General features: G+C 39.1%; 1 protein-coding gene across 1 annotated transcript in view; it reads right to left on the bottom strand.

The window, feature by feature from the left end:
* The window catches only part of LOC108936406 (nebulin-like), a 77,522-nt gene extending 67,594 nt beyond the window's left edge, over positions 1-9,928 (bottom strand). The window contains 15 exon segments of the mRNA XM_029248570.1: positions 99-197; positions 1,177-1,281; positions 1,636-1,743; positions 1,833-1,934; positions 2,127-2,243; positions 2,791-2,898; positions 4,048-4,152; positions 4,691-4,795; positions 5,246-5,350; positions 5,972-6,076; positions 6,296-6,400; positions 6,606-6,713; positions 6,817-6,927; positions 7,780-7,830; positions 9,845-9,928. Of these exon segments, the coding sequence (XP_029104403.1) occupies positions 99-197; positions 1,177-1,281; positions 1,636-1,743; positions 1,833-1,934; positions 2,127-2,243; positions 2,791-2,898; positions 4,048-4,152; positions 4,691-4,795; positions 5,246-5,350; positions 5,972-6,076; positions 6,296-6,400; positions 6,606-6,713; positions 6,817-6,927; positions 7,780-7,830; positions 9,845-9,928 (1,518 nt within the window).
* Between the last annotated feature and the right edge of the window lie 6,536 nt (positions 9,929-16,464).

The following is a 16,464-nucleotide window of genomic DNA, read 5'->3' as shown; positions in this document are numbered from 1 at the left end:
ATAATAATATAATAATCCCATGGACAATTAAGCACTTATCAGGAATGTGTCTGTGTCCACTTGGGAGCACATAGTAGGACAGATGTCTGAACACATACATCACTGAGCTGTCTGGCGTTGATGGCAGCTTGTACTTGAACTGGGGAATCGGTCACTTGAGTGAACTTCACCATGTCTGGATGCTGCCTGTACACTTTCTGCAAAAACAAACCCAGAGGGAACCACTCATTGACAAAGTTCGTGAGAGTAAAAACAAAAAGTTGACGTAGTTACAAAGCAAATGTTTAAGAAAATTAAATGATTACTTTATAGAACTATTGACATCAAATGAAACGAGGCAGTAAGGGGGTGCGGTGGCATAGCGGGTTTGGCCAGGGCCTGCTCTGTGGTGGCTCTGGAGTTTGAGTCCTGCTCAGGGTGCCTTGCAACAGCCTGGCATCCTGTCCTGGGCGTGTCCCCTTGCACACTGTGTTGCCAGGTTAGGCTCTGGTTTACCGCGACCCCGCTTGGGACAAGCAGTTTCAGTGTGTGTGACATGAGGAAACATACCAGATTTTTTTTTAATTGCAACAGCAACACTGGGTCACAGTGATATACAGAAACAAAGGCATGAACACAGAGTAACACGGGGAAAATTGAGAGTATAAGTCAAAGGTAGAAAATTACAGTATTTCTCAGAAGTGGCCAACTCCCATTGTCCAAATCCATTGTCCAAAAAACTAGGTACCTATAAGTTCTCATTCAGATCCAATTATAGCTGTAATTTATCACTAGGATCCTCCATACAAGATATGTGAAGAAAAGAATCCAAAGAATTGAGAAATATGAGCACAGGCCACAGCTGCAAAATGCTATTATGTTATTAAGAATTAAAAAATAATTAATTAGTTAATAAAAAAGAGGGCACAAGACTGAAGGATTGCAGCGGAATTAAGAACAGAATGATTTCACGTTTAACATCTACTAACATCTTTAAAACTTATTGAAATCCTCCAAATTATCATGATATTGCTATCCTAAGTGATGAACTGCAAACTCAGTATTACAACTGTTACCCCAGGAAACTATTCTGTCCTATCGTCAGCCACCTATAGTATGTTTGTACCAAAGGTTTATAAGAAGAAAACTGCAGAAGGATTTCTAGGCCAGTGTGAAATTTAATAGAATTGTACTCACATCCCTACATTGCTGTAGTTTTGATATGGCTTCATATTCAGGTGTTATAGTCTGTGGAAAAAAACACCTTGTCTTGATGTCCTCATAATCAGCTTTGTAGTTTTTCTGAAACAGATTAAAAAAAAATATATTAATAAAAAGGTGACCTTTGCTCCATTCTGCTTCTCCTTACTTTGTTGGAAATTGTCATATAATAAAATATGTATATAAATTGGTCACACTAACTATGGTTCATTTATAAAAGGTTGATTTTTACTGACGAAAAAAACTGTACAACATACATATATTAAGGTGTGCATCAAAACATTCACACTGAACAATGATTTCTGAAAATATGCTGTGCTCAGTTGACAGCACACTAAGTTCACATTACACATGTGTTCAGCTCACTTAGTTTCCCGCCTCTTTGCCATCTGACCTGTTGTTTTGTGAAATCAGGAACCACATCAGGACACTTACATCTCCCTTCATCTCCTCAACCTGCTTGCAGTGAAGCGTACCGATATCTTCAAAGCTGCCAATGTAATGTCCTTTTACATCATTTTCATATTTTTCCTTATAATGCACCTGTAGGGAGAGCAAGAACTGGGTTCTATAGCAGAAGCATGATGTCCGCTTATGTATTTTACATCTGGCCGTTCTGTCAATACACTCACATCACTGAATTTCTTCATCACACTGTCCATCTTAAACTTTGGAGTGTCGCAGTAATTGATACTTGACCTCTTTGATTTTTCATAGTTTCCTTTGTACACTTTCTATAGAAAAAGCAAAATGTGACATGATAACATTAATAAAATTAATGTACAATAAAGGTAAATTTTAGTAATGATCAGATCAAATGTGTACTTTACACTAAATACCTTAAACTTTAACACAGAGGACTCAGATTTGCAAAATAGTTAATATAGCATAAAATAACATAATGAGAGAGTCATGCAAACACAGACATCACTGAGAATGGTCCCAGCGTATCTCAGCTGTCTCAGCACTGGGTTCTCTGTCGCAGGGAGAATGTTGTAATCAGACACTGATTTGGTCTTCTCGTACTCCTTCTTGTACTTGACCTGGAGGAATGTTCCAGAAGAAACAGTGTTTATCAAATGGACATTTATAATCTTTCACCCCAATGTCAGCAGGAGGACATTTAGTAACGTATAACACAAGACTATCACTGAAAAATGTCTAGAATACCCCTCAACAATTCCTTGCCGGAGTAACCATCTGTTATGAATGTTGCATTATAACTGTGAACACTATAATCATATTGCAAATGTGCATAATGTATTCAAAAACTCTACATTGCAATCGCCAATAATTAGCCAGGTTGGAAACATGTTGCAAACCACTGAATATATATGTAAGACCTACCTTTGCTACACCTGGTCAGCCCCTTTAGCTTTTTTAAAAGACCGATGGTACAGATCCAGCATGCTACAGTGTAGGGGTAAGGCTGCCATGCTCACCTCAGTGTCAGCTCAGATTGGAATGGCTAGGTCTCTCTTTTGGGACAAATGCTGGATTTACTACTATTTCCAAAAAAAATCACCTAGAGCCTCTATATCACCCAAATGTTGCCCCCACTTGGACCCCCAGTCAATCCCCACTACTCACATCACTGGCAGCCTGTCTTGCCTTCTTTTGCATATCATATTCTGGGGTCTCTGTCTGCATGAAGTAAATATGATCTTTCTTATCTTCATAGTCAGCAGTGTACTTCCTCTGGACAGGGACAGAAAACATGATGTTTTAAGCTGTGTTGTACTAAAAACAAGTGAATTACCTGTTTCTCAATATTGTTGTGCACAGGCACAGACATGTGGATTCTTTACATCCATTGCAGAAATAACAGAACCTGTAAATACCATACATAAGGTTTTTATCTCAGCATAGGTAATAATGAAACAGTGCTCCAAAATCAATGCCTAGGTTGCCCACAGTGAACTACACTATTGCTGTTATTTTGTTGGTTTGTGTTCACCCAGGGAGCAGCTGACAGCATAATGGTTAAAGCTGTTGCCTTCAGATCTGAGTGTTCCAGGTTTAAATCTTCCCAACTACTTTTGAGCAAGGTACTTACCCATAAACTGCTCCAGTAAAAATAACCCAGCTGTATAAATTGGTTTGATGGTTTGGTGTGATGGTTGGGTTTTTTGTGTTGGCCGGTTAGGCTTGTTGGTTGGGCTTTGGTGGAATTGGTTTGATGGTTGGTTGTTATGCTTGGTTTGTTGGCTTGGTTTTGTTGGTGGTATGGTTTGATGGTTTTGAATTGTTATGTTAGACTTGATTTGTTGGTTTGGTTTTATGGTTGGTTTCATGTGTTGTTGGGAGTAGACTTGGTTGGTTTCTGTTGGTGGTTGAGAGTTAGTTTGTTGGTTTGGTTTTGGTGGGTATGGTTTGATGGTTGTTTTTTTTTTTGTTAGTGGGATGGCTTGATGGCTGTTTTTTTCTTGGGTTAGGCTTGGTTTAGGTGTTTCGTTGATAGGTGTGGTTTGATGGTTGTTTTGTGTTGATGGGTTAGACTTGGTTTGGTTATTTATTGGTGGGTTAGATTTGGTTTGTTGGTTGGGTTGGTAGGATTAGTTTTAGTTTGGTGGGTGGGTTGTAGAAGTCAGTTAAGCTTCTTGTTCTCAGGTCATGAAGATGTTTGTTGGCTGTGCTGGGTGTTGCTCTCTGTGGCTTCGGGTTGGTGGTTGGACTGGGTTCTTGTGTACAGCCATTGAAAAATACGCACAGGCTATAGCATCTTTTCCTATGTATCTTGAATGGTAAATTGTCAGATTTTGGTCAAGTGCATGACTATACATGGGATATCAACAAATGTTTTGCAACTTATAAAATGTACCCATTCCATTTAAAGGCTCCACTTACAGCACTAAGGTTGTCCATGGCCATCTTTGCAATGGCAACATCAAAGTATGGTGTTTCACACCACTTGCCCTTGACTTTCTTGTTGTAGTCCTCATGGTACTTGAGCTGCAGAAGACAAACAGGCACTAATGACAAATGACAAACGTAGAAGTGTATTGTGCTAATTCTAATTCTAATTCTAAATGACAAAGATTTTCTAATGGTGACCTGTGTCATCTCTATTATTTCCTGGAAATTTCAGAATGGGTAAAATTGTTATTTTGGAATGTCCCTTGTCATCTGACAGCTATTCTGTAACTTGCAGCTGCTCTTAGTTTCTTATTATATCTGGAAGCAGGTGGTGGTTATCCTAGGCTGGTGTCCTTGGGCAAGGAGCTGGACCTCGAAACGGCTTAGACTGTCCATCATGGGTGAGTGACAGCAGGTCCTCCCTCAACCGAGGTCTGACCTCACCTCCACTGCTGGGGCGCTTTGTTCGCCCAACTCCAAAGCCAACATCAAAGGGGTTATCTACTCTGATGATGGTCAACATCATTGCCTGAAGGACTCTCTGCTCTCCAGATGGGTTCAAATTGTCATGAGAAGGAAACACCAGTGCTATGTTTCAGCAGTGTGCTCAACCATTCATTTGTAGAGAACTCACATCACTGCGCTGTAAGAACACCTTCTTGGCCAGCTCAACTTCCAGGGGATTTGCCAGAGATGTGTACTTCGCCTTGCGCTCATCATGGCCCTTTTTGTATTGGACCTGAATGAGCCAGCACAACCACATGTTATTCCATCATGACTTCCAATAAATAAAGAGCAGATTGCAACATTTCCCATGACTACACATTCAGCTGCACACATGTTCAATCACTACAGGTTCATCAGATTCATTTTCAGCTACAAAAATAATGGGGATGACTAATTTAAGTGCCATTCTAGCGTTAGAAAGGTAACATGCTCTGTGTGGTACATTTGGCTGGGCATGCCATCACACAGGGAAATGAAAACAATAAGTATATCTTATAAATGTAGAAGGAAGTGGGGGGGCTCTACAAAGTAGAGTAAGTGAAATCTTTGCCAGTCACTGATTAACACTCTATTAACATTTTTTGTGATCTGATGACATCACAGAAGCACTATAGAAATGTTTCAGCTTTGCCACACTACACAGTAATTCTTTTGTCGGGGAAAGACGAGAGGAGGAACTGACATCACTGAGGACTTCTTGTGCTTTTGCCACTCTGCGTAACTCTGGACTGTCATTGTAAGGCAAGAACATGGTCTTTTCCTCTTCCCAGGCCTCCGTGTACAGTTTCTGACAGAAAGAAAACTGTCTCAGTAAGAGGTGAACACACATCACACATAGCAAATATGAAAATTTAATACACACACACACACACACATTTTCAGAACCGCTTGTCCCATATGGGGTCACGGGGAACCAGAGCCTACCCAGTAACACAGGGTGTAAGGCCAAAGGGGGAGGGGACACACCCAGGACGGGACGCCAGTCCGTCACAAGGCACCCCAAGCGGGACTCGAACCCCAGACCCACCGGAGAGTAGGACTGCGGTCCAACCCACTGCGTGAAAATTTAATATTCAGTTTTAATTTAGAGGGGGTGCGGTGGCGCAGTGGGTTGGACCACAGTCCTGCTGTCCGGTGGGTCTGGGGTTCGAGTCCCGCTTGGGGTGCCTTGCGACGGACTGGCGTCCCGTCCTGGGTGTGTCCCTTCCCCCTCTGGCCTTACGCCCTGTGTTGCCGGGTAGGCTCCGGTTCCCCCGTGACCCCGTATGGGACAAGCGGCTCTGAAAATGTGTGTGTGTGTGTGAGTTTTAATTTATGCTGTTTATGTTGAACTATTCTAAGTAGCATCATTATTGTAAGATTGTTACTACATGATCTGTTTAGTCAAGTGGTTTCTTTCCCCAAATACCTTGCTTAAATTTGCTGCATTCTTCACTGCTTGCACAAGCTCTGGAGCATCTGGGGGCAGCTGGTACCGGTCCTTGGTTTCATCCCATTTCTGCCTATACAGTACCTATAGGGAACACCCCGAGCATGACTCATCTTTATCTTTTCTTTGAATGATATGTATGTATGGTTTATTTCCTACTTAAAATTATCAGAAAAAGAAGATATTGCCAATTCTTGATCAAAAAGAGCTCTCCAAGAAGCAATAATTGTTTTATCTAATTATCACCTATACATTTCTGAATACTTGGTGAGTAATATTTTGATGATGTTGCACGGAATTTACTTTGCTGAGTAGATCAGAAACATTTTTCACGTGGGAAATCTCTTTAGCTGTTCCATCATAGTGGCTTATCGTCTGTGACTTCATCCCCTCCATTTTGTATTTTACCTGAAAATTATGAAAAATTAAAACGAAAAAAATTATAACAGCAACTAGTAAAGTTTAAGTTAACCAAAAATTATAAATGATAGTTAATGACAGCCTTAACTAGAGAGTTTTTCAGGTAACACTGAAATATGCCTAACAGTATGTAAATGAGTCATTTTCTTTACTGTTATGAAATGAACTTTAAGGCATTATTAAAATCACATACATCACTGAGCTGCTGCTGGGCCTTCTTTATCCTCAGAATTTCTGGAGTGTCAGTTGTGATGGTGTAGGGGCGCCCTTTGGTCTTTTCATAGTTCTGTCGGTACTTATTCTGCAAGCCGGGGAAAAAAAATGTGTGGGTTTAGGACGCACATACAGATTCAGGGTTGGCCTTGGGATGCAAAGCATGCTGTCACACAGAAATTTTTACTTACATTACTAAAAAGATCCAGCATTTTCTGACTGTGCGCCAAATATGGAGTCATGAACTTGGAGGTGTCTACCTTCACCTTCTTCTTCACCTTGCGTGCAGGTAAATCTGCCGACTAAGAGATGGAAAAGTACACATCAGAGATCTAATCGCAGTGAAGTCTTTCAGTCCATAAAGGTAGGGCACTGGAACAAATAATCTCAGCCATCATGCCTAAACATCGTGAATTCCAAGAACATGGTTCTTGATGTTACCAGTCCTAAAAATACTTCTCAAAAAGATATGAATGGATCAATATCCTACGTACCTCTAATGAGAGCCAACATTAAAGAAACAATATTGAACACAAGACATTACTGCCAAAATTGTATTATTGTATACTGACAAGTTTATTAAGGGTTTTCATTGTTCATTAGCGTTGACAAGGTGGATTAAATTGTTACATTCAGCTAAGTCTACAGTATCATAAGAACAGTGCCAAGTGTTCGCCTCATAAATGCCCTAATAATGGAGGACTGTAGACAGAAGTGACATACAACAGATGGACAAGAGACAGATAAGCTGCTTCCAGGTCACATACATGTCCATCTCTTTCACAGACCAGGCATAACAGCAGAGCAGGATTGGATTATGCCATAGGGTGCCATTTTTTTCTGAGAATTGTGTGCATTTAAAGAATGGCAGATGAAAAAATGAGGGCTATTTTATTTGATATTCGAAGACCCATTACAAATAAAGTAGACATCATGAAGTCCCTAGAACAATTTTGCAAGCAATTTACTTTTTTCAGAACATCTCAACTCAGGTGGTCCACAAATAATAATCCTTAAAAATTTCAGCACATTTCAGAAAATGGGTTTAAATGACTGCGAGACCCATATCAATGGAACAATTCCCATGACATATAGGGAAAGGGTCGTGTGTAGTTGAGGACACCTTTGTGAGTCTTTGTTAGTAAGTCATTTACCTCCGTGACATGTGCTTGCTGCGTGGTCCCCTCCATTTCCTCCACAACATGCTACAAAAACATGGGAAATTCTGTTGATTCAGCACTGAGATCAATGACATGTACGGAGATCACAAGTGACTGCAATGACTTCCAGCTCTTTCCATGCACTCCTCATTAACATGCAACAATCCACACAGGTTTCACCCTATACACACTGCCCTTTTCAGCCAAGTCTTGAATAAAAAGCACATTGTTTTAGAGAAGGGCGCTCTGTAAAAAAAATTAACTGAACTTACTTTTATAGCAACTGTTTTAAAATTCTGGTGGAGACCCTTTAATCCATAAACGTCACAGTTATCATATTGCAACCAATATGTGTTTTAAAACGAAAGTGTGAAATGTTAATGTTTTCTACATTTTGGGAGCTGTGATGACAATGAGGATGGAGGAGAAACTGTAAGTTGCCTTATATTTCCTGATGGAGCTGGAGCTGGCCTGGGTTCTCTCCATTAACAAAGCCTCCTGAAGATCCCTGATGAGAGGATGTAGATGTACATTCACACTGACTTTAGAGCTACTCTCATTCGTCACTACAGCTGCCCTCATTGTGAGAAGTAGGACTGCTTCAAAAGATATTGTCTGATTTGATGGATCAAATGTGGAAAGTTGTCAAATCACCCTAGGTTTATGGTTTTTTTTGGAAAAGAGAATGTGTGATGGATTTTACTGCTTTGTCGTACCAAAAGCAGTATCTACTTTAAACCTATGACCTGGAATGGGGCTCATCATGGTGACTAGTGGCAGAACATACACATCTTCCCCTTTTCCTACCCCCACCACTGTTACCCACCCTGCTGCATTTCATTAGGGTGACACCTGGCTGACTATAATAGTGTGTTATGTAAAGCAGTCACCTTCGCATTTGTGTCCCTGTGTCAGCATTTACTATATTTATCTCGCAGTCCGTGACTCTTGGGGAGTTTTTGTCTTTTAAACTAACAACTAATGGGATTTTGTTAAGCAACAACTAGACAATACAAAGATATAAAGAGTATTCCAAAAAATTCAAACTTTTAGTGCAATAATTTTTCATGTGCATTCCCAAATTTTCCTTCAGAAACAAACCCTTTTTCTTCAAGTACATTTATTTCGGAAACTTTTACATTTCATTACCCTTATAAGTGAAAATGTTTGAGCACCTCCTTAAAATTGACCTAACTTCTGTTCCATACAGAATAGAATTATAAACTGATACTAACAACAAGTTAACGAGCTGCTAAGCCTTATATCTCTCCAATACAGAATAAAAAATGTATTGAACTTACTGAATGACTGAATGAATAGATACTGAACCGTCAGGCTAATTTTCTTGTTTCAGAATTAACAAATTAACGTGGTAGAACAGAAAAGCTGTATAAATCCACAGACACATAAACACCAAGATGGGAATTTTAAAGAAAAACTCTAAAAATTTATATAGACCTGGATGGCATCAGAAGGGAACATAAGAGCATGCTACTTGTGGTTATGGAAGATTAGACAAAATAGTTACTCTGCCTTGGGGCTTTTGGTCTTGGAATGGCACAGTGGTCTTCCCAGCTCATTTCTCAATTAATATTTCTTGATGAATTCAGACAGCAGCACAAAAAATAGCTTTCAATAGATTGAAATTGCCCATGAAGCTTATTCAGCTGTTGCAGCGAATGTTGTAACTCCACTATAAATTACGTAACTATCACTATACATTTTTCACTCTTTAATGGCTGTCCAAACTCTGGTGGATTTCTTTGGGGCTTCACAGGGCCATTAGAAAAATGAAGATAGAAGACCTTAAAGAAAGGCGAAAATTAATCATGTAATGAATGTGCTTACGCTGAATACCACCAGTACAATATTATATTCTAGGCTGTCATACCATTCTCTAAAGGTTACTGTGATACAGCAAGGAAACAACTGAATAGTAAACAGTGCACCCTGGGCTGCCCTTTCTAAGCCATTTCTCCCTTCATTTTCCACTCTTCTCATATGGATCAACAGGGCTGTTTACAGACAGGATGTGTTGCTGTGTGTCAGTATGCCTTACCTCCTTCACAATCTCTTCGCCTTCCTCAAACTCCTCATACTCCTCATACTCCTCATACTCTTCCTCGTATTCTTCAATCTCCATTGGGCTTCCTTTTCAGTGGATCTGAACAAGAATTGAAACAGCAGAGATCAGCAGTCACTCTGCTCACAAATTTCATATAACTCTTCAAAGTTAAGATTTTGGCCCGACAACAGATAACTGACACCGAGAGCTAAAACCAAAGCAAGCACAGAAGAAGGCTGAGACGTATGATGGAATGCTTTTGTAGGCGACTCCCTGCCCGAACGTTTGACAGCAAAGACAGGGAGGCTCCAGGCTGAAGGCTCAGAACAGCTGTACCACAATGCCCCAGCTATTTCAAAGCTAATGTCAGAGCCCAACTGGCCAGCATTGTTTAACCAGTCGTGGTCCAGCAATACCTTCTGAGGATGCAGGTTAAATATAGGACCAACACCAGCAACCTTCTTATTACCAGTGTCATTTAGTTTTTCAGACTTCTAAAATAAGACTAATAATCTTCTGTGAACAGAACTTCACAGAAAACTAGCTGGATGAGGGTCTGTAAACCCAACCTTGAGTGGTTGAGGAGCCACTTTTCCAAGCTGTTCCTCTGTGGAAGTCTTTCTAACAAGGGTAGTGTCCACTGTCATTCTGTGACCAACTGATGCTCTTCAGCTGAGCTGTTCCTGTAAACACCATGTGAAGAAATGGCAAATGAAGGAAATGTTCACTTACCAGTAACTCCAATATTAAAAGTATGTCAAGGAAGCAGACTCCCGAGGGCTCCCATCCCGAGAAACACTGGGCGAGACCACATCATCCCATCATCCGTGTGATTATCATTTGGTTCAGCCAGCCAATCCATGACCAGCGTCCTCAGATTTCAAAAGCTAATTATACCAAATGATCCTGAAAAGACCACCTGTTCTTCAAATCCATAGAGAAACAAACGCTAGAGAAAATGACAAATGGCCTATGAGTCCTGCTGGCAGACAGGAAGACAGACAAAGTAAGTTATATTTGGAAAGAAGAAAGGACTGTGGACTCTGAGGGTGAAGGTTAGCTTAGCCAGTAAACTGCTAGGCCCTGGCTATCTTTATGATGAAAAAAATCATTTGAAGTGCACACTTAATGACTTTTTAATCAACTTTCTGAATAACATCTGTGCCTGGTATCAAACTGAATTAGCAAGTGATGAAGGAAACCTAATAGGAGTTCTTAACAAATGCTGAGCCAGCACAAAAACAGAATTAACTCCACTTTCAAAGTCTTAAGAAATTACCTCAAGCCATCAGTTTCCAGAATGATTAAAGCTAAGTTTCCAGTTAAACTGAAAGGTTACAAATATATGAAACAGCCTCCCTTCGACAAAACCCCTACCAACTGTCATTGCCTTCACTCTGATTTAGAGAGAGAAAAAAAATCTGTCTTATTTAGATTTTTCTCTGTGTTTTGCTCCCTTATACTGAGCACCAAGTGAGAACATGCCTTCAGGCATACGTTTTACAAGGAATATTAGAGAGTCAACACAACAAGTTGCAGCATAGGGCTACCGCATCCCTCCAGATCCTTGAGCCCGGGGGTCTGACCACAATGTAGAAAGTGTCCTCAAGGTGAAACAAATACCAAGTCTATTCCTGGCCACTGCCTGTGCCAAGGCTACTAACTGTGAGATATCTCCTCATCACAAATAAACACTCAAATAAATATTCACCCATTTGGATAACAATTTTTTCTGAGCACTTTCTCAAATAAAGTAATAACATGGCACAAGGTTCAATGTTTTGTTCTCGCAAAAAGGAAGTGTGCTTAATGGTTTTTGACATAAGTAAATGTATTTAGAGTAGCCAAAAATGGCACTCAAGTAAAAGTATTGTTACTGTCAAAACATTACTCAGGTAAAAGTAATGTAACAAAAAAAATTACTTGAGAAATCATAAAAAGGGTAAAAAAATTTAAAAAAACTGTTCAGTAATTAGTACTTTGATTCAAATGGCGGCTTTTAATGTTTTGAACCAATGTCAACAGCTGCAATATACAGTTTTAACTGTACAATAACATAAAATGCACAAAAATTATCTAATAAATCATCTTCTGAACAATTAAAATCAAAATTAGAAATCGTCCGCTGGACTAATCAGCCATCATTATTAACTATCATTTAGCTGACAGCTGTGCTGAATACAGGGACTGTGGTGGTGCAGTGGGTTTGGCTGGGTCCTGCTCTCTGGTGGGTCTGGGGTTCAAGTCTTGCTTGGGGTGCCTTGTGATGGACTGGCATCTTGCTCTGAGTGTGTCTCTTCCTCCTCCAGCCTTATGCCCTGTGTTGCTGGGTTAGGCTCTGGTTTGCTGTGACAATGCTTGGGACAAGGGGGTTCAGATGGTGTGTGCGCCCAAGGCAAGTTTGGGTTTGTATACTAAACTGCTTATAAAGAACTACCTGTTGATAGAGCAGAGTAAGTTTAATGGAACAATCCAAGGTGATCAAAGGTATTACTGCCGGAGGTGGGAATTAAACTTGTACCCTTTGACTGCAAGGTTGACATCTTTGACAAGTATGTACCAATTTACTCTAACAATAATAAACATCAGAGAATTTATACTAGAGCACTTCATGATGAATGGCTTTTTCAATGGCAATACAGGAGGTTATCCAAAGTGATTATCTTTAACTGTTACACTACTGCTATAATATTAAAACCTATATAAAAATGAACACTATCCAAATAACTATGAAGTGAAAAACATTCACTCAGCCTTCTAAGAAATTATTTTGAGAAACCTAACACAGACTTCTGTAAATATCTACAACTACCTCATTGTATTGATGTCACAGAAAAAATAAACTAGATTACAGTCAAAATTAACAAAAGTTGAGAAGCAGCTCATTATGTGAAACAGCTTCAGGATTTCTGCATTACATACCACTTCAAGTCAAGTGTTAGTACTGATGCTCCGAGGAAGGCTTTACCTGGTCTTCGGGTGATGATGAATGGTCGTCTATATGTGTTTAAGTCGTCCCTGGCTGCACTTCCCTCAGCATCCATGAATAAAATTCCAAGTTCATTCACAATCTTCCTCATTTCAGTGTGCCTTCAGGAGGTTCCTAAACAACCCCTTTCCCAGCTTTTTTGGAGCGTGTTGCAGACATCAATTTCCGAATAAATGTATTTCTTCAAAAAATAATGCAGTTGATTTGGTAAAGCATGAAATACCTTATTGCTATACTGTTTTTGTTTGAATACAAGTCAAAGTAAATTTACAAATCACTGTTTTTTGTTTTTATTAGCATTTTCCATACTGTCTTCAGAATTGGGGTTGTAAAATTAATCTGCTCGCTCACATTTACCAGTCATTTGTAATTAGTATATTACATACAGTTTTAATTAATAGAATATTAAATACAAACATATCTATTTATTTATTGTTATTTATTGTTATATTTATATATACATTGATATCTATCATACTAAGGGTTATTATTGGTACCATTATTTATTGTTATTGTAATTAGCATTACTCATTGTCATTCTCATTGTTATTGTTTTGTTTTGTGCAGTATTTCTTTTGTTTTTGTTCATAATCTGTGGAGAAGCATTCAAGAAGAATTTCATGATACTGTACACAGTACTTATGACAATAAACTTGAAACTAACTTAAGACTGAAACTTATATCTTTTTATAAATCTATATCTTTTGAAATTATTAAGGAAACCAATACACAAGCTGCACAAGTTAGATATCCCCCAAATTATTTTTTAGTTGTTTTTTAATATTAGCACACACTTGTGGCCTTTCTAGAACTGAATTATAAAATTAATGCTTAATCCCAGCTGTCAAGTACTTAACACTGATTTATTTAGTAGCGATGGTCAAATGATTACTGTTTGGTATTTTACTTTTTCCCACAGTAACTTACGGTGTTAGATGCACTGTACTACTCTCTACTATCATTTATCTATTTATACAGTACAATCATTTATTAGATACACACACAACATCAGCACAGACTAAATGAGGACCGAACACACGTCTAACTACATAAACCCGGTGCTGTGCTTGATCCACTTTACACTGCTGTACCTCACATCAATACTTTTGATCAATGATACCATATTTAAACAATGTAAATTCCAGTGTTTTAACTGGAATGCCACAACCCTGACAAGGACAAGGGGTTTGCAGTAGCGAGTAACCGAGTGAACTTTTCACAGTTCTTTTTGAACACTTGCTATTTACATGTTAGCGAAACACGGCCGTTTCTGCTACCACTGTGCATATGCTTAACTAATCAGTTAGGAGCAATTTACAGAATAGCTTTGAGACTATTTTAGACAAACTCCCACAAAAACTGTTAAACATTCACAAATACATTTTCCTCAGTTCAGTCTACCACTTGTACTTGAGTGAATATGCAATAAAGCACAGCAATAAATTGTAACAGCTGAAATTTGATTGTTCATATACTGAATCTGTGGTGAGGAGACTATTGTTTTAAAGGAGGCAAAGTTAAAAAATTAAATGTGAAAAACTGAAAAGTAACAAAACGAAATAAATAGAAATGTAACAGCAAAATATTAATTTTTTGTAAACGTATTAAGAAGAAAGTATTGGTGCCAGAAATTATGCCGAGGAGAACGATTTTTGCAGAAATTAAGAGTGATGAGTTACATGAACTCCATTATTACCCATCTCTGAGGAAAGGCAGGCAAAGCCACAAGGATACCTTAGGTATTTCTAATGAACTTTGTCTATATTTACACTTACATTTATTCATTTATCAGATGCTTTTCTCCAAAGCGACATACAATTTGTCCATTTCATTAGGAGAAAGAGAGACATAGCTGTAGACGTGTAATTCTTGAGTAAACTTGGTTTCTTTCCACTTTATGCACCACTTTATGTCTAAAACAAAACAGTTTTACAGCTTGTGGACCCATCAGGTTAGCTGGATGTAAATATTGTGAGATGCTTAAGAGGAAAAAGAATCGTTCAAATGCAAATTCTTCACAGTGCAACAGCTTAGCTTTGGGGTGCTGGAGGGTGTGAATATTACCGTGCTGGGAGTCCCGTAAGAAACACTAGTGGGGGGGGGGGGGGCGGAACAGGTGGCGCACAATGAACACAGCACCATTAGATGGCTCTCGTTCAAAATTATTCTAGCCTTTCTCACTGGAAACAACTGTGGTTGTAAACACTGAGGTAAGTCCTAATCTTGGCCGTTCGGGATCATAATGTGTCTCAGTGAAAGATGAGTAAAACTGCCCTGTACGTTGCCATGACGCCAGTCGAGGTGTTTAGGAAACCAGCGTGGCAACATCAGCTGTTAAAAGCAAACTAACAATAGTAAGAAGACATGGCACACGCGTCACCTATAATTAAGAGCATTATGCATTTTTCGTTTGTTTACGACAAAGCGATGTTTTATATCTGTAAACATGCTTTTTCAGAACAATTACAAATTCACGTCACCCAGGAATACTTTAAGGACTGTTATTTATGTATACGAAAAAAGAAAGTATCACATTTGCAGTACTGTATATTATGAATTATGTTAAAATTATATATTATCTCATGACTGTATATTATGTATAGTTGCATGGCCTGGATTAGTGAGGATGGCTCTGTTTTGTCCTTTACTTCCTTGGATTTGTTTCTCCACAGTATTCTGCCTTTCAGATTCACTGAATACTAGTTTTAAGTTTTATTAACATTCCTTCTGAAACAAGTCATTCACGTTCTCTTGAACGTAAAGCACAAAAAGTGACAGGCGCACCTTAAATGTATGAAGATGCTTTGTTCAATAATTGGCACGTCTCATGAACAAACATCCTGCAACGATTACATCCAGGAAAACAGAAAGCAAGCTTTTTATCAAGAAAGCTTTTAATAATTTTACTTAAAGGAGTGTTGATGAGAGTGGTCGTACATTTAATTAGCATGTCAACACCAGAAAATTTTCTACATGTAATATGCAACAAGAAGGTTAACTTTCAGTTGAGAGAATTTAAAATGAAGCATATTCAGGTAGCTAAATAAGCAAATATGTATTTATACGAGAAAGCAGAGTGAAATCACATGAGACAAGGTGCTAACTTTCAAGGGTCTTGAATATTTTTGCAAGGCCCTGTATATGTTGTCAATGTTTGTACGTGTCTGTGTTGTATATTTGTATGCTGCTGCAACAAAACAATTTTCTTCTGGGATTGTTTCATTCATTCAGTTAAATTTATATTGTTAGCCTTTTTGCTTTCAGAATTCTAGGCCATCAGATTTACAGACATCCATTGGAAAACACACACATGGTCTGAAACTGCTTGTCCCGAGAAGGGTTGCGGTGAACCAGGGCCAAACCCAGCAACGCAGGACGCAAGGGTGGGGGGACACATCCAGGGCGAGACACCATCGCAAGGCACTCTAAGCAGGACTTGAACCCCAAACCCACCAGAAGCCAAGACCTGGGCAAACCTGCTGCGCCACCACTCCCCCCCCATCCACTGGAAAACCCTGTCTTAAAATGTGCAGTGAACTTGGAAAGTGATTTAGCCACTGGTACACAGGACCCAGAGAGAAAAATGCTGTTTGCCCATCTGATTGTTCAAATTTTATATTTCATT

Source organism: Scleropages formosus, chromosome 24 (assembly GCF_900964775.1).
Source record: "Scleropages formosus chromosome 24, fSclFor1.1, whole genome shotgun sequence".
NCBI classification, from domain to species: Eukaryota; Metazoa; Chordata; class Actinopteri; order Osteoglossiformes; family Osteoglossidae; genus Scleropages; species Scleropages formosus.
Note: the sequence above shows the minus strand (reverse complement) of the source record. Positions and strands in the feature narration are given on the sequence as shown.